Here is a 19,021-nt window from a genome sequence, read left to right as displayed (position 1 = left end):
AATTTACATTGCACATACACTAGCAGAGAGTTGGGATCTTCCAAAATTATTTTACATACAAATGAATTGTAGGTTCTACCTATGGAGCGTGTTAACGCTTCACTTAAAATGTGCTTTTGTTTTGTTTAGGGGGAAAAAGTGTGAGCTTTTAATCTAATTCTCTTTAAATCCCCATGTGTGCTTATTTCTTTTTTCACTTTCTCTTCTTTCATTTTTAAGGAGTCGTAATTATTGTATTCAAAAAAAATTTTATTATTATTTTTACCTCTGGATTTACTTTCAAGTTGGATTGAAGCTGCCTGCTTTGATTGTAAAAGTCACCAAAATTAGGTCAAAACTGTAAAATAAACCTAACTGCAAAAATGTAGTAGAACAAACAACTAATGATTGACAAAGTACTAACAAGTAAAGATATTGTAGAATTAAGCCCTTATTTATGCTTAACAAATTTGCTTTGCTTAGTTCTCACTGGGCAATAGGCTGAAAGGATAGGAATCGTCAATTAATATTATACCAAAGAAGGATCGCATAACCAATATAATACTGCTTACAGAAGTGTTCAGGGGGGGGGGGAAGCAAGCCTAAATTTCTACTAGACTAGATTATACAGCTGAATAATGTCTGTTTATAGGTCAGACTATTTGTGAACAATTATTGACAATAAATAACAAAATTAATGAGCTTAATACATCTTTCCAGCTTTATGCCCAAGGGCATTATGAGAGTCATTCCCTAAGGCAGTGAGAGTAAGCATGAAAGAAACAAAGGAGAGAGGAAAAAATATACAAATCTGACTCCCACAAAGGGTAAAAGACAAAGGAAAAACAACATACGGTATACTCACTGAGAATCATATGAAACTAAACAAGAAGTCTCCTTTACAAGTTAAGGTTATTTTTTCCAACCCAGCAGACTAATTCCACAGAACAAAAGGAACCACAGAAGGTGGAATTCTGAAAGATTTACTTTAAAAGCTTCTGTGGTGAAACTATAAGCACCTTATTGTTTAACAGAGATCCTCAACTTTTGGAGAAGATGAAGTGGAGTCTTTACTTAGGGTTTCCCACCATTCAGTTCTCTCACATGCTTTGGGGGCTTACAGCAACCAACACAAGAGAGGACTAAAAAAAAGAGAGACAAATACAACCACTAACAGAACCAGTCTGCTGGGCCACAATCTAAGGACTGAATAAAGCTCACTTGTTCTCTAATGCAGACATGTCAAACACAAGGCCTGGGGGCCGGATCTGGCCCGCGAATTGGTTTCATGTGGCCCGCGAAGCCATCCTGGAAACAGTGAGGGAATGGCCCCCACTGCCTTGGCCCTGGCCCAGAGACCCTCCTCCTGCCAGAGACCCTCAGATCTGTCCCACTCCTGCCCAGGCCCCCATAGGCACCCTTGATGCCAATGATGTAGAGCTGGCCATGCCCACCCAGTAGGCCATACGCACTCTAGCCACGCCCACCCAGTAGGCCACGCCCACCCAGGCCACACCCACCCGGCCCCTTGAGGGCAACCGCAATGCTGATGCGGCCCTCAATGAAATTGAGTTTGACACCCCTGCTCTAATGCTTTCCTAAAGAGTCATTTTTATGAAACGAGGCTACTCACAAATGTTGGGGTGGTAGCCCTGTCCCTACTGTATTCTCTCTTTGAGTAAGAGTATCAGAAAGAGAATATCAAGCACACCAAAAAAAAAAAACAAATACACAGACATAAAAAAATCTAAATATTTGGACCATTTGGTCTTCTGCTGCTCAGAAAGAGGCATGTTAGCATCATGATTTTTCATATGTTCTTCTCCAAGCTGTTGCCTTGCCATCATTTTAACCTCCTCTCTCATCTTTTGTTTCCTACAGCAGTTTGAAAATGGTAATAGCAATAAGACTTATATACTGCTTCAGAGTGCTTTACATCAAGGGTCCCCAATCTGTGGGGCACGGCCCACTACTGGGCCATGGCCTGCTGGTTACCGGGCCATGGAACAGGCTGGCCAGTGCGCACACATGCGCACACTCACCCCCCCACTCGTGCTCGTGCTGCTGCCACTATGCAAATAGGGCACCACGTGGCAAAAATGGGGTGGTGCTAGCAAGGGTCACGTGGGTGCTAGCACCGCCCCATTTGCATTACATGTTCGTATGTGCACATAAAAAGTTTCCTCCTCCCTTTCCCTCCGGTCCACCAACAGAGAAAGGTTGGAGACCTCTGCTTTACAGCCCTCTATGCGGTTTACAGAGTCAGCATGTTGCCCCCCAAAATTTGGGTCCTCATTTTACTGACCTTGGAAGGATGGAAGGCTGAGTCAACCTCGAGCCAGTGAGAACTAAATGGCTGAACTGCTGGCAGCCGGCAGTTAAGAAGAAGTAGCCTGAAGTTCTGCATTCTAACCACTGCGCCACCACAGCAGGTGGTGGACTCCAGATCTTAGCAGAACTGTTGGTGATAGAGCAATTTAGAGCAGGGCGCTCCAAATTTGGCAACCTTTAAGACTTGTGGACTCAAGTCCCAGAATTCCCCAGCCAGCTTCTCCCAGAGCAAGTGGAAGAGGAGTAGAGAAAGGTTCTCCTACTTAGCCAAGCAAATAATGTTCTTCAATTGCTTTCTCTATTCTGCCTCTTCTACCAGCTCTTTCCCTTGTTGCCCTTTTTAAACTTACTAGGCATTGCAAAGAAGCCTCATTGCCTCCACTCTAATGATTACTGAGTACCTGAAGAGTAGAATAATACTCTTGAATCAAGGTTCATTCTTCATGATTATAAGGACACAACCATGCAGTTTCAGTAGAGAAGCAATTTGCCCTTTCCTTCTTCTGGAATGTCAACTAATGATCAGGCTGGTGGAGTTAGAAGGATATGATCAGAGATTTGGATAATAAGATAAGATAACCTTTATTGTCTTTTTTTTTTACTGTGGGCACACGGCACACATCAAAAATGAAATTTAGTTGCCCGCTCTCAAAGTGAAACACATACATGACACACACCTAAACATACTACATACAATATAGGTATAGATCCACACCCCCACATATATATAGCAAATAAATATTAAATACTGTCCATCTCGAATATATAATGGAAGGAGGAAGCCTGAGAGATCACAAGGTTAATGCTGTATGGAATGAAACTATGGTTGAATCTGGATGTTCTACTGCAGATACCACGAAGCCTCCTCCCAGAAGGTAGCAAGGAAAACAGGTTGTGAAGAGGATGAGTAGTGTCCCAGATAATCTTATGGACCCTGTTCAAACAACACTTCTGTGCTATGTCCTGGATGGGAGGGAGGGAACTGCCAATGATCTTTTCGGCCATCCTCACCACTCTCTGCACCACCTTCCTGTCTGAAGCAGTGATGCTTCCAAACCAGACTGTGATGCTATATGACAGGATGATCTCACTCATCCCCCTGTAGAAAGTGGTCAGGACAGGGGAAGGAATATGTGCTTTTATCATGCGACGCAGAAAATGCACATGCTGCTGTGCCTGCTTCACCAGTTTCTCACTGTTGAGCGACCAAGCCAGCCTACTTGCTAGCCGCACACCCAGGAATTTGATGCTGGTAACCATCTCCACAGGTGAATCATTTATGCACAGAGAAGTGTGGCTGTCCCTGCCTTTTCTGCAATCGACAATGATCTCTTTGGTTTTTCCAGTATTTAAAACTAGGCTGTTTTCCTTACACCAGTTCACCAACCTCTCAACCTCCTTGCGGTAAGCTTCCACCTTGTCATCATGAATAAGGCCCACTAGTGTTGTATCATCTGCGAACTTCACAATAAGGTTGGTGGCAAACCTAGCACAATAGTCATGGGTCAACAGGGTGAATAGCAGCAGACTTAGGACGCAGCCCTGAGGAGAACCTATGCTCAAGAAAATGGTATTAGAGGTATTTGTTCCAACTCGCACATATTGGGTAAGAAAATCACGAATCCAGTTGCACAAAGGATGGTATGGATATTTGTGGTGTGATAAAGTCAAGGTTAATGTGGATTTTAAAAATCATTCTATTAGACATGCCATATGGGAATAGATAGAAATTCAGGTTGTATTTGAAAATACCTTTGTGGCTCTCAGCACAAAAAGGGTTTTACAGATGAAAACTATCAGGCAAATAAAATAGCTAACTTATCATGAGATAGCAGAATTTGTCAAGGGGAATGGATAGCTATAGCCATGACATCTCTTGGATTTCTTCCACCCATATACTAACGCCTACCTGCTCAACCTCTGGGCCCAGCTAAGTTTGGTCAGTGGCAACAGAACCCACCAGCCCAGGTTCTGTTTTTATTTCTACTCAGAAAAGTCAACAGACAAATGCAAAAGTGCTAAGGAGGAGGAGGGTGAGGGCAGAGAGTGGCTTGCAGAATCACCAAACAAGTTTTTTAGAAGTTGCATTGGGGGTGATACACATGAAACATATCAGTTTGTTATTGAGAAACATAAATGATTTTTTCAATACGAACTTGAATTGATTACAGACTTCACAAGAATCTACCGCTCAAGATTCCCTGGATGGTAGTAGGCACTATCTGATGGTAATATATAATACAGTTCATGTCATCCTCTCATATTAAATCATGAAAATTCTCTCTATATGTGTCACTCAGCAGCTCAGCATTACTACACACCATAACTCTGTGAAGGAGTGTTCCTGTCTATTCTAAAGCTGAAAATCTAAGACAACTATTCATTTCTCTCTCCAATTAAGCATACAATAATTTCTTTTTTTAAAACATAAACCATTTTCTTTCTGGTTCTTTACACATACGCCTTTTCTAAAATTCAATATACCGTAAGTATTCTTTCCAAGAAATACAACAAATGCACCTTCCACTCCATAACATCAGTTTCACTGCAACTTTGCTTCTCATTCCAGAAAATCAGAATAGGCAGGTATCTATCTATCTATCTATCTATCTATCTATCTATCTATCTATCTATCTATCTATCTATGTATATATATATTAATTCATTCCATTCCTATAGCTATCCCTCTCTGTCAATAACACTGGGTGGTTTAAAACTTTTTTAAAAATTATAATCAAAAATACTAAAAACAATCAAACAATAGAAACAATAGAAACATCTAAAAGAAATATGCATAGCAGCTAAGATCCTTGGCCAGTGAGCAATACAGCCAGGAAACAGGGCCCTTGACATATTCAGCGCCCCAGGCTCAGGACCACAGCTAGGGGTTTAGAGCCTTACGAAAGGCTAACAGGATTGGGGTCACTGTCATCTCCAAAGGGAGGATGTTCCATAGAGCAGGGGGGGGAAACCCAACTTCTAGTCCCTGCCAGCCAACACTCTTTGGCTGATAGCATCTGCAGTATGCCCATTTTGCTACATATAGGTAAAGACTCTTGGAAAAAGGTGATCTCTCTGGTACCCCAGTCCCAAGACACATAGGACTTTACAAGTAACCATTACTGCCTTAAATTGCACCCAGAAATACACTGGTAACCAATGCTGCTCACGCAGAGGTGGTATTATGTATGCCATGTATTTGGCACCATTTACTAACGCATTCTGCACCAGCTGAAGTTTCTGAATGATTTTCAGGGGTAGCCCTTGATAGAAAACTGATGATTGTCTTCAAAAGGTCTTCAGGGTTGGAGAGACTTCCCACCCTCCACAATGCCCACTGCCACCACCATACAACCAAATAAAGATAATTTTATATAAAAGTTTTCTTACCACTGAGTATAAGAAGCATGAGTTTTATTGTCTAACAACTGATTATCTTTCATCCAGCGCAGGTCAAGATCACAGTCGTTACTGAAAGGTAGCTGCACGGTGCAGTTCAGTGTTATTTGACTTTCCAAAGCTTGCTCCATAGTCACATTGCTAGAGGGATAAAGGAAGTGGGGAAGCATACTGCAAAGATCTGTCAGAAGAACAAATATATATATACATATATATATATTAAAAAGGGACTGAATTTCCAATTGCATTTCACAAATCCTCTACAGATTTTTTAGAGTTGGTTAACAGGTAAAGTTAAGTATAGTTTGGTTGAGATCTGCATCCCTACCTCCCTTTGTCACACTGGTTTCCCTATATGTCAGAGTGTCCAGATTCTCAAGAAAACAAGCTAGTTCTTAAACTAAAAAAAAGGACACGGTGGAGGAGAAGGGGAGAGAAAGTGTCTACACACAGTTCTAAGAAACAATAATAATTTTAAGTCTCACATTGACTATCAACTAAATTAGCATTAGTGCCTGTTCAGAGTCCAATAAAGGTCACTCTCTAACTTGTTTATCCATAACATATGGATGGAATTTTTGCACCTTTTTTTACTAGCTAGGAGATAAAATCTAGCTGATCTTAGCTCATCTCAGAAAAAAACTAAGCAGAGTTGGAGCTGGGAAATGCTTTGACGGGATACTGTCCAGAATACCTAAGGCTGAGAAGTCTTTGCCTGTCTGTGTGTCCATCCACCCATCCATCCGAGATGGGCAAACAACTTCCGTTGTCAAGAAATCTACAGTACAAGAACCGATCCATGAAAGTCAGACAGGTGGGACTTTTTTATGTATGTTTCTTTGATTCAGGATTGATTCCGGTGACTGCTGGAGTAGTCTAGCAGTTTGCTTGGCAAGAACTTGGAAGTGGTTGTTTTTCCTAGGACTGAGTGTGTATGACTGACTCAAGGTTACCCAGTTGGTTTTGTGCCTAAGGCAGAACTAGAATTCACACACCCCCAGTTTCTAGCCTGGTGCTATAATCACTGAAGCAAACCGATTCCCAAAAAGGAATTATTTTTACATAATTTCAGAATCCTTGAGTGGGGGGAAAAATGTCCACTATTTAAAATTACTGAGATTCATCACCTAAAGGTATGTAAAGGGAAGCTGGGGAGGCAGGGTAATGATGTAGAGCTAGTTATATTAATGACATACCAAATTTATCCTATCTTCTATTCTGTAATCCATAATTTCTTTCTTTTGTAGCCCTTCTCTTCTCAAAGCTAGAAATCAAACTTCTTTTTTTCTTCTTCACACAAATGAAATCATTTTGTAGAAATGGGCATTTGTATATTTGCCAAGAAATTAAGTCCATTCATGTTATTCTGTAGCTTAGACAGTACACAGGGCAAAAATCTATGAAGGTGCAGAGACTTAAATTGTGGCCTATTCTTTCAGCGATATCTACCCATATGCAATCCTTGTTTGCCTTTTAAAGGAAATAACATACATTTTAATTATAGGAAAATGGTACTTTTGATGTGAGTACCCAGTTCCTAGTCAAGTCAAAGCAACTTTTGAGATTTTTGTTTGGTTATTTTATTTTTAAGAAAAGTAACCGGCTTCCCAGTGGCATTCTACAGGTAGTTCTTGACTGACAACCAGTCTTTGAACTTAATAATGAATCCTGGAAAAGGGACTTATGACCTGGATTTCAAATTCTGAAGGCTGCCCATCCCCATGATCACGTGACTGTATTTTGGGTGCTTGGCAACTAACCTACACTTACAGCCATTTGAAGCATCCTGTGGTCATGTGACAATTTACATTTTTTTCTGTAAACTGAGGCTTACAGTACTTCCGAAACACACCCATAACAAACAATGGGTTTGCATTGCTTATGCAGTCACATAACATCTGTGTTTGCTTTAAGACTGCCATGTTTGCTGAATGACTATTGCAAAAAGATTGTAAAATTGTGTGCAGTAACGTGATGGCCCACTTAACAACCATCATGGATCAATTATGGACATAAGTCAAGGACTACCTGTATTCGAAAAATTATCATATAAAACAGTAAGGATAAAAAGTCCCAAAGGTGCTTTTATTAATGGGGAAACTGGACTTCCTTGTTTTTCTTTGAAGACATTTCCCCACCATCCAGTCAGAGCTGAAGAAGCTTCTTGGATGAGAAGTGAAACATCTTCAAAGAAAAACAAGAAAGTCCAGTAGCCTCCTGAAAAAGCAGCTTTGGGACAACCATGGCCTGGATGACTGAGAATCTCCACAGACATAAAGGATAGAAAGGAACATTTGTCTTTTCCAACTACTCTTTTAACCTACAGTAAATAAAAGACTTTTCCCACTTCACCCATCACTCCGCATCCATTTCTAATTCCATCACTCATTATTACAGTGCAATTTAAAAACTTTTTTCTCTTTTTAGCAGCACCCCCATAACAATGGATTATTCTTCAGTCGTTTTTTTAACTGCAAAATTAGTTTGCAATCTGTTTTTACAACTATTTATGTTACCCCAAGTACAATATAAAAGCAATGAAGAGCTTAAAGAAGCTCTACAAACTTGTGCCATTTCACAAACAGATGTCAATTTCTGTACATTTTCTACTTCAACACATAAAACAAGCTACAAATCAATATTATGGCCAACAGAATGCTGTTGCCAAAAGCAGACGCGTTGCACCTTCCTTTCCTCATTGAGTAGGTCTCCATAAGGAAACTTAAGGAATTCAGTAACATAGTGAAATTTGCTCACTGCTGCAAAAAGAGCCAAAGAAGTGGGATCAGGTAGGAAAACTCATTATACAATGATAGGATCGCAGATATTTTGCTTTACTAAATCAGTCATAGGCCAACACATCAAAAAAGCTGAAAGTGCAATTCAGATGATAATGATGATAGGCCCAATGCCCTTACTCTGGAGGAGGGACGGAGGAGAAAAGCTCGGGCCAAGCCTGTTTTTTGGTAAGGTACAGATCAGCTATGAAACCTTCTAAGAGCTAAAATTAGACGGAAAACCGATCTCTTTCAAAACACCAGTAGAACTGCTTCTCCTAGGATTAGGGAACACGGCTGCCCTCAAAGCAAAATGGTCACTTGTCTCATTTCTTGTACTCACCCGCCATGGTCCAGCTGAATAATAAAGGAGATATTTCTTTGATTGTTCAAGGAGAGGATACAGGTGTAGTTGCTACATCATTTGCCCTGGGGTACTCAAAAGGTGAGGTACGACCTTTTGTATTCTGCAGTGTGCTGTGCAGGTGGCTGAAGGAGGAGGTAGCAATCTTAGCTCCACTGGACGCTGAAGTCAGAGGCAGACCGAAGCAGCTGATTAATCCAAAGGGCAGAACAAATGATTAACAGACTCTTGTTGGATCCAAATGCTCTGATCATACAAGTGATCTGGGTCCATGCAGAATAAATCGGAAGCTAATGAAACCATCCAAGAAATTACTTAGTAATAAAGCATTATTTGTTAAAGAGCAACTGCTATATTCCTATGCTGTAGAATCCAGTCATACCTTTACAGCAAGTAAAGCACAACCAACTCCCTAAAACAGGGGTGGGCAACTATGACCCCTTTAAAACCTGTGGACCAACTCCCAGAATTCAACCCCATGCATGGCTGGCTCGGGAATTCCGGGAGCTGAAATCCACAAGTCCTACAGGGGCCATAGTTGTCCATCCCTACCGTAAATATCCCAATCATTTGCTTTTTCTAGGAGTTTCTTAGCCACAAAACTAGAACAGAAGAGTCATTGTGAGCAGAATATACACTAACTTTAATTACATATATAGATATCAAGTTGTGCCACAGGTTGTCTGTCAGTCTTTAAGTCAATATTAAGTAGCAATATTCTTTTAACACCGATGTTTCTGCACGTGAATATATGGCCAGCTCATGAAGAAGAGATTGGACAACCTTTTGTCTGGAATGGTATAAGACGTCCTGCTCAAGCAGTGGGTTGGACTACTAACTAGAACAGGGGTCGGCAACCTTGGCTCTTTTATGACTCGTGGACTTCAACTCCCAGAATTCCTGAGCCAGCTATGCTGGCTCGGGAATTCTGGGAGTTGAAGTCCGCGAGTCATAAAAGAGCCAAGGTTGCCGACCCCTGAACTAGAAGATCTCCAAGGTCCCTTTCCAACCCTGTTATTCTATGTTCCAATTTTCAGAACATAGACTACACAAAGGCTACTTTGATTATTATTTTTTCTACTGTTCCCTTTACATTTCCCCAAGATACACACAGAGATCTCTGAGAAAAATAAAGGAAAACAAGCATTCTCCAGAAGGAAGCAAAAATATGTTTGAAGATAGGAAATTAAAAAAAAAAACAACCCTGTACTGGCAGCATTCTCTGATTATTTTTAGATCTGGACTTCTTTTCTTCTTTTCTCCTCCTCCTCCTCCTCCTCCACCTCCCTCCCTTACTACTAAGAGCGTCAAAGGAGGAGCTCAAATTACAAATCCTTGCAAATGTAAGAGGGACCTGAGGCTACTATAAATTGTCTACTTAAAACAGAATGTTAAATTTTGCCAAACTCAGTGGGACATATGCCAAATAAAGAAACACACTTTCCACTTGTTTGCTCTCTCATAAACAGAACTAGTCTATAAAGATCATCTACCTTCGGACCTCAACTCCCAGAATTCCTGAGACAGCATGGTTGGTTCAGGAATTCTGGGGATTGAAATCTACAGGTCTTAAAGGGCTAACAGTTGGCCACCCCAATCTACAGAGTTGTCCTGCCATTTAGTTTCATGTCATGCTTTTTCTCTTCTATTCAAAATCTACAAATGAAAAAAAGGCAAGAATTTTATCATTCTAAGGAAGCTTATTTCATTGCAATGGCTGTGTTGAGCCCCTACTGTCATGTTAATATGCTGCATTTATATGTTGGTTAAAGTCTTCTCCCCCTGACTGGGAACAGGCTGCCTGCAGAAGTTCTGTTCTTTTAGCTTATATAAGTGAAACTTTATAGCACATTTGCGCATTCCCATAAGAAAGCTTGTAAACTCAGATTTGACATAGGGATGTTTATATTTTTGATAGAATATTTCTTGAACAGTTTAATTCTTTCCAGATCTCTTTTTCAGCACTTAACTTTACAAAGTGAATATCTACTAAGAAAATCTCATAAATGGAGATTAAGAGCTAGAATTACCTGGTTTGAAAGAAAAATCACTATTCATAGATTATATACATTTCCTTTTTTTCCACTTCTGGTTTACATATCAACTGAGAAACCTCCAAAGCATGTTTGGCTAGATCTTTAGAGTAGCTGATCTGAGATTAGCATTATAGACCTTATTTTATCAGCCCAATTATTGCTATTGACAGAAACTCTTTAGCCCAGGGCCAGGCACTCTTTGGGTGATGAATTCAGTCTGGTCCTAGAAGACAATCTAGAAAAGTCCTCATGGGATACAAACCCGTTGATTTCATGCTGAGAGTGTGAGGCTATTACTGAGAAGCTCCTATTTTTAGGATTTACTAGTGTCATTTTGATCAACGGCTAGCAGAAGAAAGAATAGAATAGAATAGAATAGAATAGAATAGAATAGAATAGAATAGAATAGAATAGAATAGAATAGAATAGAATAGAATAGAATAGAATAGAATAGAATAGTTGTGATTCAGGGTCAGCCTGTGGGTTCGGCAGTTGGGTCGGACGACTCAGAGGAGGACGGGGGTGTTGAAGAGCTTGCTGAGGGGGTTAAAGATCTTGCTGATGAGAGCCCTCAGCCAGGCCCCTCCCACCTGGTCACGACGGAGACCCAGCTGTGTGAGCCTGACAGCGTAGATGAAGATGACCCACAGCTGGCCCTGTTCAAGGACGCCCGATGCAGGAGGCAGTCAATCAGGAGTAAACAGAGGAAGGCAATGGGGCACCTCGGAAGGAGGCAGAGAGAAGCCACACCCTAAACTGTATAAAAGGGGAATGCGTGGGAGGGCTGGTTTGCTGAAGGCAACCGCTTGATTAGTTCCTGTTTCATAGCTCCTGTTTCATGGTTGGTGTCTTGTTTTGCTCTGTTTTATCTTAATAAATTTGGCAGGCTTAATTCCAGCCTCTTGCCGTTTGTAAAGGGGTTGTCCCTGCCTTTTCTGCAGGGCCGGTAGCAGGCTGGTACAGAACTAGAATAGAATAGAATAGAATAGAATAGAATAGAATAGAATAGAATAGAATAGAATAGAATAGAATAGAATAGAATAGAATAGAATAGAATAGAATAGAATAGAATAGAATAGAATAGAATAGAATTAGAAGGGACTTTAGAAGTCTTCTAGTCCAGCCCCCCACTCAAGCAGGAGAACCTATACCATCTCAGACAAGTGACTGTCTAGACTCTAGCCTCTTCTTAAAAACCTCCAGTGATGGAGCACCCACGATTTCTGAAGGCAAACTGTTCCACTGGTTAATTGTCCTCACTGTTAGGAACTTTCTCTTTAAGTCCAGGTTGCTTCTCTCTTTGATCAGTTTCCAACCATTGTTTCTTGTCCTGCCTTCTGGTGCTTTGGAGAATAATTTGACCCCTTCTTCTTTGTGGCAACCTCTCAAATACTGGAATACTGCTATCATGTCACCCGTTTTTTCTATTCTTTAGACTAACCAAACCCAAGTCCTGCAGATGTTCTTCCTATGTTTTAGTCTCCAGGCCTTTGATCATCTTAGTTGCTCTTCTCTGAACTTTTTCCAAGGTCTCAACATCTTTTTTGTAGTATGGTGACCAAAACCGATTGCAGTATTCCAGGTGAGGTGTCACTAGGGTTTTATCAAGCGGTACTAATACTTCCCGTGATCTTGATTCGATGCCTCTGTTTATACAACCCAGGATTGTATTAGCTTTTTTGGCTGCTGCTGTATACTGCTGGCTCATAGTCAAGTGATTGTCCAAGGTCCCTCTCACAGTTACTGTTTTTGATGTAGGTCTCACCTAATCTGTACTTATATCTTTGATTTTTCCTGCCTAAGTGTAAAACTTTGATTTTCTCCACACTGAAACTCATTTTGTTGGCTAGGGCCCATTGTTCAAGTTTGTCAAGATCTTTCTGAATCCCGAGCTTGTCTTCTGGACTACCTTTTAAGAGAGGGCCTCCACAACAAATCTTTATACCTAGCTAGATTTGCTCAGATGGACACAGATAGTCCTTCAGATAACCTGGTGCTAAATAGATTTTTATGGTTAGAGTTCAATTTCAAACTGGGGGCCAGAAGATGGACAGCTAATATAAATAGCACAAAGCCTCTTAAAACGTGCCCGGTCGATACTTTAGTAGTTACATTTTAAACCAGCTACCCTTTCTAAACCTTCTTTAATGAGCACTTTGCACTGTCATGCAAGTTCTGCCAATTTCTGAAACATTCCTCCAAGTAACTGAACTTAAGGTCAGAGCCCAAAGCAATTAATGACAAAGGTAGCTTAAGTAGAAAGGCGGGGGTGGGGGGGGAGAGAGAGAGAGAGAGAGAGAGAGAAAGAGAAATGTGTAATGAGAAAGAACACTCTGTTAACCTTCAGTTCACTAGATAGCTCAAAGAATAGAGAAATGAATGGAGAACAATGTGACTACAGCCTCCACACAAAAGCAAATGAAAACAAGATTTACTTTATCTCCCAGGCCCAGCCCTACAATTAGGTAGGGAGAACTGGCTGCCTTTAAGTGACAGAAGCTGGGAGCAGAAGGTGATATCCTGTCTTGACCCTCTCAACACTTCCCCCTTTTGATTCCTTTCTATTCTTATTCGCCTAAGTTGATGTTTTTGTGTCAACAATCACAGCTTTCTTTTGTCAATATGTCACAAGGCCCAAACATCCACCATGCCGGGCAACAACATAGCTTTTTCCATCAATGAATGAGACTGCATTTATTGGCTGTCCTGGCAAGCAGGATTCTAGCAGTTCGAAAGCACGTAAAAATGCAAGTAGAAAAATAGGGACCACTACGGTGGGAAGGTAACAGCGTTCCGTGCGCCTTTGGCATCCAGTCATGCCGGCCACATGACCACGGAGACGTCCTCGGACAAGTGCTGGCTCTTCGGCTTTGAAACGGAGATGAGCACCGGCCCCTAGAGTCGGAAACGACTAGCACGCATGTGCGGGGGGAACCTTTACCTTTACCTTACAAGCAGGATTTATCTATGACTAAGAAACCCTGCACATCAGCAAATGTACAGGTAGTCCTCTACTTGCAACAGTTCGCTTAGTGACCATTCAAAAATTACACCAGCACTGGAAAAAGTGACTTATGGCTGTTTTTCACAATTACAAATATTGTAGCATCCTTGTGGGAAGTCAGCCCCCCAGAGAAGGAAATATTAAAAGGGCAGGAAAATATATTTCCTAAAAGGATCTTAAAGAGGCAGAAAAGCATGCCCAGTTTTTCTTAATAGCCCCAAGTCTCCCTCCCTCAAGCAGAAACCAGCTCTGCAGAAATGCAGATGTAAATCCAGGAAGGTTGGAAGCCCCCTGCTAGAAGATTAAGAAGACAAAGACACCTAAAATCTACATGTTGTTGTTGTTGTTAGTTGTGAAGTCATGTCCAACCCATCGCAACCCCATGGACAACGTTCCTCCAGGCCTTCCTGTCCTCTACCATCTTCTGGAGTCCATTTAAGCTCACACCAAAATCTACATACCCCACCCAAACTTGAAGACAGGACATGCCAAAGGGCACACCCAGACTCAGGTCAGAATACATGACACAGGAAATACAAAGCCTCAAACAGGAACAGGAAACAACTCCAAACAAAAGCTCCACTCCTTACATGTGCTCACTCTCTTTCTTTCTAGAGCCGTCTTTCTGTCTGGCTCTCCTCTTCAATAAACTAAAACCAGTTGCCATGTTGTTTATTCCTAACTTGGACTGAAGACTCTTCCTTCAACACCAAGGTCATATGATCAAAATTCAGATGCTTGGCAACTAACTCATAACTCACTATAAGAGCCTTGGTGGAGCAGTGGGCTAATGCCTCCTTAAGTAACACCAGCTGCCTGCAATTAGTGCAGGTTCGCATCCCACCAGGCTCAAGGTTGACTCAGCCTTCCATCCTTCCGAGGTAGGTAAAATGAGGACCCAGATTGTTGGGGGCAATTAAGCTGACTTTGTAATAATGCCGCTTGGGGGTGTGTGTGAAAGCCCTAATAAGCAGGCATATACATAGAATGAAGGCTACTGCTAACCTTGTAAGCCACCCTGAGTCTTCGGAGAAGGGCGGGATATAAATGGAATTAAAATAAATAAATAAATAAATAAATTTGTTGAAGGAAAAGCCTTCATCAGGGTCCAGTCCAAGCCGGGAATAAACAACATGGTGACTGCTTTAGAAAGAAGGTTGTAGTTTATTGAAGAGGAAAGCCAGACAGTAAGATGGCTCTGGAAGAAAAGAAAGAGCACATGTAGTAGGGAGTGGGTTTTTATACCTTCTTGGACTTTTGTTTGGAGTTGTTTCTGTGTCATGAACTTTGACCTGAGTCTGAGTGTGCCTTTCTGGTATTCTGATGGTGGTGGGTTAATCCTATTATGTCCTGTCTTAGAGTTTGGGTGGGGTATGTAGATTTTAAGGGTCTTTATCTTCCTGATCTCTTCAGCTTCTAGCTGGAGGGCTCCAGCCTTCCTGAATGGATTATTACATCTGCATTTCTAAAAGTAAGCCCCTTCATGGATTACTGCCTTGTCGTGGCGAAGGGGCTTGCGTAATTCAATGAAGCTATGAGCTATGCCGTGCAGGGCCACCCAAGACGGACAGGTCATAGCCAAGAGTTCTGACAAAACGTGATCCACTGGAGAAGGAAATGGCAACCCACTCCAGTATCTTTGCCATGAAAACCCTATGGACAGTACCAAAAGGCAAAACGATATGACGCTGGAAGATGAGCCCCTCAGGTTGGAAGGCGTCCAATATGCTACTGGGGAAGAGCAGAGGGCTAGTACTAGTAGCGCCAGAAAGAATGAAGAGACTGGGCCAAAGCCGAAAGGACGCTCAGCTGTGGATGTGTCTGGTGGTGAAAGGAAAGTCCGATGCTGTAAAGATTTTTTCTCCATAGGAACCTGGAATGTAAGATCCATGAATCAAGGAAAGCTGGACGTGGTCAAACAAGAAATGACAAGACTGAACATCGACATCTTAGGTATCAGCGAACTAAAATGGACAGGAATGGGTGAATTTAATTCAGATGACCATCAGGTATACTACTGCGGGCAAGAATCCCTCAGAAGAAATGGAGTAGCCTTCATAGTCAATAAAAGAGTAGGAAAAGCAATACTGGGATACAATCCTCAAAATGACAGAATGATCTCAGTTCGAATCCAAGGCAAACCATTCAATATCACAGTAGTCCAAGTCTATGCCCCAACCACCAGTGCTGAAGAGGATGAAATTGACCGGTTCTATGAAGCCCTACAGCACCTTATAGAACTAACACCAAAAAATGATGTCCTTATCATCATGGGGGATTGGAATGCTAAAGTAGGAAGCCAAAAGATAACTGGAATAACAGGCAAGTTTGGCCTTGGAGTACAAAATGAAGCAGGGCACAGGCTGATAGAATTTTGTCAAGAGAATACGATGGTCATAGCAAACACTCTTTTCCAACAACCCAAGAGACGGCTCTACACATGGACATCACCAGACGGTCAACACAGAAATCAGATTGACTATATGCTCTGCAGCCAAAGATGGAGAAGCTCTATACAGTCAGTAAAAACAAGACCAGGAGCTGACTGTGGCTCAGACCATGAGCTTCTCCTTGCAAAGTTTAAGCTTAAACTGAAGAAAGTAGGGAAAAGCACTAGGCCACTCAGGTATGAATTAAATCATATCCCTGTTGAATATACAGTAGAGGTGACAAATAGATTTAAGGAATTAGATCTGATAGACAGAGTGCCTGAAGAACTATGGACAGAGGTTCGCGACATTGTACAACAGGTAGCAACCAAAACCATCCCAAAGAAAAAGAAATGCAAGAAAGCAAAATGGCTGTCTGAGGAAGCTTTGCAAATAGCTAAGGAAAGGAGGGAAGCGAAAGGCAAGGGAGAAAAACATACATATGCCCAATTGAATGCAGAATTCCAGAGAATAGCTAGAAGAGATAAGAATGCCTTCTTAAATGAACAGTGCAAAGAAATAGAAGAAAACAATAGAATAGGGAGGACCAGAGATCTTTTCAAGAAAATTGGACAGATGAAGGGAACGTTTAATGCAAAAATGGGCATGATAAAGGACCAAAATGGCAGGGACCTAACAGAGGCAGAAGAGATTAAGAAGAGGTGGCAAAATTACACAGAAGAACTATACAAGAATGAGCTTAATGTCCCTGATAACCACAATGAGGTGGTCACTGACCTCGAGCCAGACATCCTAGAATGTGAAGTGAAGTGGGCCTTAGAAAAGCTGAGCAACAACAAAGCTAGTGGAGGTGACAGTATTCCAGCTGAGCTATTCAAAATCTTAAAAGACAGTGCAGTAAAAGTGCTACACTCAATTTGCAAGCAAATTTGGAAAAATCAACAGTGGCCACAGGATTGGAAAAGATCAGTTTACATTCCAATTCCAAAGAAAGGCAGTGCCAAAGAATGTTCAAACTATCGCACCATTGCACTCATTTCTCATGCTAGTAAAGTCATGCTTAAAATCCTACAAGCTAGACTTCAGCAGTATGCGGATCGAGAACTACCAGAAGTACAGGCAGGATTTCGAAGAGGCAGAGGAACTAGAGATCAAATTGCCAACATACGCTGGATCATGGAGAAAGCTAGGGAGTTCCAGAAAAACATCTACTTCTGCTTCATTGACTATGCTAAAGCCTTTGATTGTGTGGATCATAACAAACTGTGGCAAGTTCTTAAAGAGATGGGAGTACCAGACCATCTTATTTGTCTCTTGAGAAACCTATATGCGGGTCAAGAAGCAACAGTGAGAACTGGACATGGAACCACTGATTGGTTCAAAATTGGGAAAGGAGTCCGGCAAGGCTGTATACTGTCGCCCTGCCTATTTAACTTATATGCAGAGCACATCATGAGAAAGGCAGGGCAAGATGAATCAAAAGTTGGAATTAAGATTGCCGGAAGAAATATCAACAACCTTAGATACGCAGATGATACCACTCTAATGGCAGAAAGTGAAGAAGAACTAAAGAGCCTCTTGTTGCGGGTGAAGAAGGAGAGTGCAAAAGTTGGGTTGAAACTTAACATTAAGAAAACCAAGATCATGGCATCTGGCCCTCTCAATTCCTGGCAAATAGATGGGGAAGAAATGGAGGTAGTGACAGATTTTATTTTCCTGGGCTCCAAGATCACTGCAGATGGGGACTGTAGCCAAGAAATTAAAAGACGCTTGCTCCTGGGGAGGAAAGCCATGGCAAATCTAGACAGCACACTAAAAAGCAGAGACATCACCCTGTCAACAAAAGTGCGTATAGTCAAGGCTATGGTCTTCCCAGTTGCAATGTATGGCAGTGAAAGTTGGACCATAAGAAAGGCTGAGCGCCAAAGAATTGAGGCCTTTGAACTATGGTGCTGGAGAAGACTCCTGCGAGTCCCTTGGACTGCAAGGCGATCAAACCGGTCAGTCCTAGAGGAGATCAATCCTGACTGCTCTTTAGAAGGCCAGATCCTGAAGCTAAAACTCAAATACTTTGGCCACCTAATGAGAAGGAAGGACTCACTGGAGAAGAGCCTAATGCTGGGAAAGATCGAGGGCAATAGAAGAAGGGGACGACAGAGAATGAGGTGGCTGGATGGAGTCACTGAAGCAGTAGGCGTGAGCTTAAATGGACTCCAGAAGATGGTAGAGGACAGGAAGGCCTGGAGGAATGTTGTCCATAGGGTCGCGATGGGTCGGACACGACTTCGCAGCTAACAACAAATTTCTAAAAGCTGTTTTCTGCTGAGTTGTCTGGCTGGGGGTGTGTGGAGAAGTTTCTGCCTTTTTAATATTCCCAAAAATATTTCTTTTCTCTGGATTGTTCCTACATATTTATGATGGTTGCAGTGTCCTGAGGTCACATGACCCCCTTTTGCAAACTTCTGACAAACAAAGTCAATGGGGAAGCCAGATTCACTCAACCAGGTTACTAACTTAACATCTGCAGTGGTTCACTTAACAAATATGGCAAGAAAGGTCATAAAATCGGGCAAAACTCACTTAATGAATGTCTCAAATAGCAACAGGAATTTTGGCTCAGTTGTAGTTGAAAGCCAAGGAGTTCCTGTGCTGCAAACATAAGTTTATAGATGGAATATTCTGTGAAGAGAATTTACAGCCTGCATTCTCACACCATAGAAAATAAGCCTGGAAAGGAAAAT

General features: G+C 41.6%; 1 protein-coding gene across 4 annotated transcripts in view; it reads right to left on the bottom strand.

Annotated features, from left to right (window-relative positions):
- The window catches only part of SIGIRR (single Ig and TIR domain containing), a 50,619-nt gene that overhangs the window by 27,835 nt on the left and 3,763 nt on the right, over positions 1-19,021 (bottom strand). For 2 of the 4 annotated variants that reach the window (XM_081313014.1, XM_081313012.1), the window contains exons 2-3: positions 8,830-9,038; positions 5,701-5,890 (exon numbers count right to left, since the gene is read on the bottom strand). In XM_081313014.1, coding sequence (XP_081169140.1) covers positions 5,701-5,890; positions 8,830-8,836 — 197 coding nt within the window. In that variant the 5' untranslated portion in view covers positions 8,837-9,038. Of the gene's footprint in view, positions 1-5,700; positions 5,891-8,829; positions 9,141-19,021 lie in introns of all 4 variants that reach the window. The other 2 variants (XM_081313015.1, XM_081313013.1) reach the window with 2 other exon arrangements.

This window comes from Vipera berus (assembly GCF_964194415.1).
Source record: "Vipera berus genome assembly, chromosome: 1".
Classification (NCBI taxonomy): domain Eukaryota; kingdom Metazoa; phylum Chordata; class Lepidosauria; order Squamata; family Viperidae; genus Vipera; species Vipera berus.
This window is presented reverse-complemented; position numbering and strand designations above follow the sequence as displayed.